Source organism: Austrofundulus limnaeus, unplaced genomic scaffold (assembly GCF_001266775.1).
Source record: "Austrofundulus limnaeus strain Quisiro unplaced genomic scaffold, Austrofundulus_limnaeus-1.0 Scaffold9, whole genome shotgun sequence".
Taxonomy (NCBI): Eukaryota; Metazoa; Chordata; class Actinopteri; order Cyprinodontiformes; family Rivulidae; genus Austrofundulus; species Austrofundulus limnaeus.
This window is the reverse complement of record NW_013952411.1, coordinates 3,192,680-3,197,022: the sequence shown is the minus strand read 5'-3', so window position 1 is coordinate 3,197,022 and position 4,343 is coordinate 3,192,680. Positions and strand designations below refer to the sequence as shown.

At 39.9% G+C, this 4,343-nt stretch overlaps 1 protein-coding gene across 2 annotated transcripts in view; it reads right to left on the bottom strand.

The window, feature by feature from the left end:
• LOC106512962 (E3 SUMO-protein ligase PIAS1) overlaps positions 1 to 4,343 on the bottom strand; it is a 76,577-nt gene that overhangs the window by 10,512 nt on the left and 61,722 nt on the right. For both annotated transcript variants that reach the window (XM_014001541.1, XM_014001542.1), the window contains exons 3-5: positions 684 to 768; positions 441 to 579; positions 219 to 353 (exon numbers count right to left, since the gene is read on the bottom strand). In XM_014001541.1, coding sequence (XP_013856995.1) covers positions 219 to 353; positions 441 to 579; positions 684 to 768 — 359 coding nt within the window. The remainder of the gene's footprint in view (positions 1 to 218; positions 354 to 440; positions 580 to 683; positions 769 to 4,343) is intronic.

Below are 4,343 nucleotides of genomic sequence, written 5' to 3'. Positions count from 1 at the left end.
CAATAAAAGGCTTGAGCTACTTCAGTTGGTGTGCAACGAATCTAAAATATATGAAAGTTTAATGTTTATCAGTACATTACAGAAAATAATTAACTTAATCACAATATGCTAATTTTTTTTAGAAGGACCTGTTTTTTGGATGCTTTTGGAAGCTTGCGTTTAAAGATTACATTTAATGCAGCGTCCCTGAGAATTCGAAGGATGGATTCTGTTCCTACCCGTCCAATCTCAGCTGTCCACGAGACCACGATGGTGTTGGGGACTGTGGTGGACAATCTGACCAGTGAGGTAATGTTGATGGGCCGGCTGGGTCGCTTGGGCTCAACGCCATTTTTGGTTGGAGGAAGATAACCCTGAAAAACAAACAAACATTAGAAGCTTAAAGAAAATCGTTTCTGTAAACTAAACCAGCTGGGGGTTTGCTGGGTGATGCAGCTCACCGGCAGGTTACACGGCTTCCCGTTGACTTTCACACACAGATTGGGAGGAAAATGGTCTTCCTGAGGACAGCTCGTCTCCGACAGGCAAAACCGCAACTGAACTTGAACGGAGAAGTCACATTTGGTCCCAGAGATGTCCCTTTAACAGGAAAAAACAAACAATATTTCCATTTAGGAATTACTCGTGGAAAGAGAAAGGAAGAAACTTCAATCTTTTGCATTTGACGGAGCGTTTTGTCTCACATTGAGCTGCTGATTTGCTGAACCTGCTGCGGCGTTAACGCGAAGGCAAAACACGTCTCCTGAAACCGCTGGCTGGTGTCTGAAGCTGAAGAGACAGAGAGGAGAAGGAGGAAATGTTTAATAATAGAGATGTATGTACACTCCTCACTTTTTATAAATACTTTATCATAACTTTTCATGGAACTGGAGTGAAGATAAGACACTGATACAATGTAAAGTAGTCAGCGTACAGCTTGTTTTACAGTGTAAATCTGTAAACCTCTGGCACCAAAAGTGTGTTAGGGTGTACTTGTGAAATATTGTGTATATGTGTGCAAAAGTCTTCAACCACCTTCTAGTCTTTTAAAATGGTTTTGGTATTTAAGATTTCTAAAAAAACAGTTTTTCATTAGGCTTTGGTTAGGGTTTGGTTGCTGTTTTACTTGTTTTGTTGACAAAATGTTCGCATCTCAAGGTAAAACTGGCGAACAATCAAAGACAGCAAACAGTTAAAGAAAACAATGGAAAGGGAAAAAAATGAAGAAGTGTGTGCACAGCAGTATATCATAGATAATAATCTATTAACTGAAGTATTATTAGGTGGAGCTTTTATGTCTTGCTAAAGAGCACCTGGATGTTAAGAACTAGACCTCACACCGAGGTGAAGATGAAAATGTGCTCTATTTATAGGCCCACCCACAGGTGCTGGAAATAACTGGTGCTACTAACCCAGCCTTCATTAAAGAGACAGCAGGTTCATAGAGTCAAGAAAGGTCTGAGCAGGAGGGGAACGCAAAATAACAATAAAAAAATGAATTTCAGGATTTGGAGCTAAAGACGACATGTTTTAAAAACTTTTCTTTTACTTTAAAGAGTGACTCGAGCTTTTTGTGCTTTTTAAAATGTTGCAAAAAACCAAGTTTGCAGCAAACGGAGTTCTCCCCTGCTGAACTCAAAAATATAATACCTCCTAGTAGTTTGGTTCACCTAAATGAAATGTAAGCAGCTACTTCAGAGTAAGCAGCTGACTGATCACAACACACTTGGACTTCAGGTAGGAATGCTTTCAAAACATAAAAGCAAAAATGAAGCACTTTACTCAGCAGCAAATATACAAAATAGAAAAAAAAATCTCCAGGAAGATACCCCAAATGTGTAAAAACATTTATTATTTTTTTGGAAATCCACTACAGTTGATTTTCCCAGAAAGAAATCCAAAGATTGACAGCATCACAGCTAGAGGCACTTAACATAGTTTTGGCAAACTGACTGAAAATATGTATCTGTCCAGAGATTAAAAAGAAATTTCAACATCACTGTTAAAACTCACAAACATGTTGAATCTTGTCAGAATGGTTGACTTTGAAAAAAAAGTTAGTACAAAAAGCACTTTTCACACGTCTGGTGCTGAAACCTCCATTAACTGTTCACGTGGATCACAAATGTCATGATAACAAAAAAGGACCATAAAACTTAATTCAGGTCTGTGTCAGTTTTTACAACAGACAGGTTAAAATTGTGAACTATTTGTTTTTATTCATCCACATGCAGCTGTGAGACCACAGGGTTTAGTTTTGCAGAGAAAATGAAGTGGAATAAAAAAAAGAAATGCTGCAATAATCAAGGATTTGATGCCATTCTGAAATGCGTGTGGTTTTACTTTTAAGCTCTGTCGAGGCAGCACACTGAAAAATAAAACAATAGCAAAAATAACCCATGGAAGCAGAGTACCTGCACACAACACAAACATGCTTGCTCAGTCTTGAAATATTTTATTGCCCAATTTTTTACTTCCTTTATATACATTTATCATGAGGCATTAGTTTAATAAAACTGTTTCTTATTTCAAAAGAGGAACTTCACTCTCAGCAGGAAATGTTTATTTAAACAAATCATTTTAGAGCCACAGGCACCTTTTAAGCCTGGTTTATGCTTCACAAGACGTAAGCCATTTGATCTTGCTGATGTGACTGTGGGATGTTCTTGGTCCCATGAACATTTACTCAAAGGAAAGTCCTTTAGTCCACTTGTTTGGACCAGACAAAAAGTGGACTTTGCTTTTTTATTTTTTATTTTAATTTTTTGGGCACGGTTTGAATTTACGTAGAGCTTTTTTTTTTTTTTTTTTGCAAACTGACTATAATTTATAAACAAAGCCACGTAGGTGACGGTCATTGCTCCCATTGGACAGAAATGACGAGGGTGGGACAGAGCTACAGAGCACAGAACCGGAAAGTACGGTGGTGTTGTTAGCAGCTCATTCAGCGGCGGTTTTGTGATTTTATACTTATAATTTTGGGATGGCGTTGGCAAATGCGTACCGCACCTCTAAGGAGATGAGATGCTCTGCATTTTCTGACCAACAATGGCTCATTGTTTGTAGCGTAATGTTAGCATTAGTGACACTGAAGAGCTAATTATTACCATGACACTTAGCAACTGTAGCTCGTGAAGTCCAAGAAGATGTTTCCTGTAGGTGAGGCCGGTCTTTATTCACACTGGAACGCACCAGAGTTCATTTGGAAGCGGACCAAACAACTGGCCCGAGAACCATTTTTGAGTTGGACTCAGTCCGGTTGTTTGGTCTGCATGAGTGTATTCACACCTGCATAAAAGGTCCGAACCAGTGAGGGAAACAAACTCTGGTCTGTTTGAAGTGAATCAAACGTGTCAGGTGTGAATATACCCCAAGTGTGCCCTTCAACACACGCAACGAGACCAGTCAGAACAGCCATAGAGAGCCACCTGTATCTCCTCGCTGTCTCCTCTGTGGACAAAAATAGTCCAATCTCCTTCCACGCCTTCATTTCTGCATCATCTTTGCTGAAACAGTTGTAAAGATGGCTGTATTTTCTAACAGCCTTGGCCAGCTGTTCCTCAATGGAGCAGTCAAAGTGAAATGAGCGCAGCGTTGCTCCCTTGCTTTTTCTGCATAAATGTGCCCACAAAGTTCCAACCAATCACACAATACTTGAGGAAGATCCTGCAAGACAATAGTTCTGCCRGGGCTTTGTGCCCAGAACCGCTTCTTGAAGGCGATACGAGAAGAAACAGATCATTTTCATCATGCAGTCATGTCAGCGAGTCACAATTTTGGCACTTGTCATCAAGCATCAACCAGATTTTTGTCTTGGTCAAGAAATATGTGTCGTTTTTTTTWATTATCTGTGTGATTATGTTTTACATTGTAAAGAGGCTGCGTCCCTTTGGGAATATTTTGTTTTCTGTGTAGGATGTTGAAYGTTGCTCTTCATGTACAGAACCAGCAATGTTCGTTCATCAGTGTTTCAAAACATCTTTGATTTTCCCAGAAAGCCCATTGTAMCGCCCACTGTTCATCATTTGTGCTCAACATTTGTAACTGTATATCCATGTGTTCTGTGAGCTGCAGTCTGTGGAAAAAAAMCAAGCAGGAGGGTGCTTTCGAACAACAGTCTTCCTCCTCTCCGGGCACACGGGTTATAAATAGAAAGTGCTCTCTCACTCTCTCCCCTCCAATCACTCTAAAACTCACCCCCCTGTCTTTGGCAGTGGAATTGTTTCTGGTGTTTCACTCCGTGTGTGGTTAGAAAAGATATGAGGAGGGTTGATATGAGTGTTGATTGATGTCTTCCTCTTTCTTGTGGTCTCACACAACTTTAAGTCCTTCTCTCACACACACACACACACACGTCAATGTTA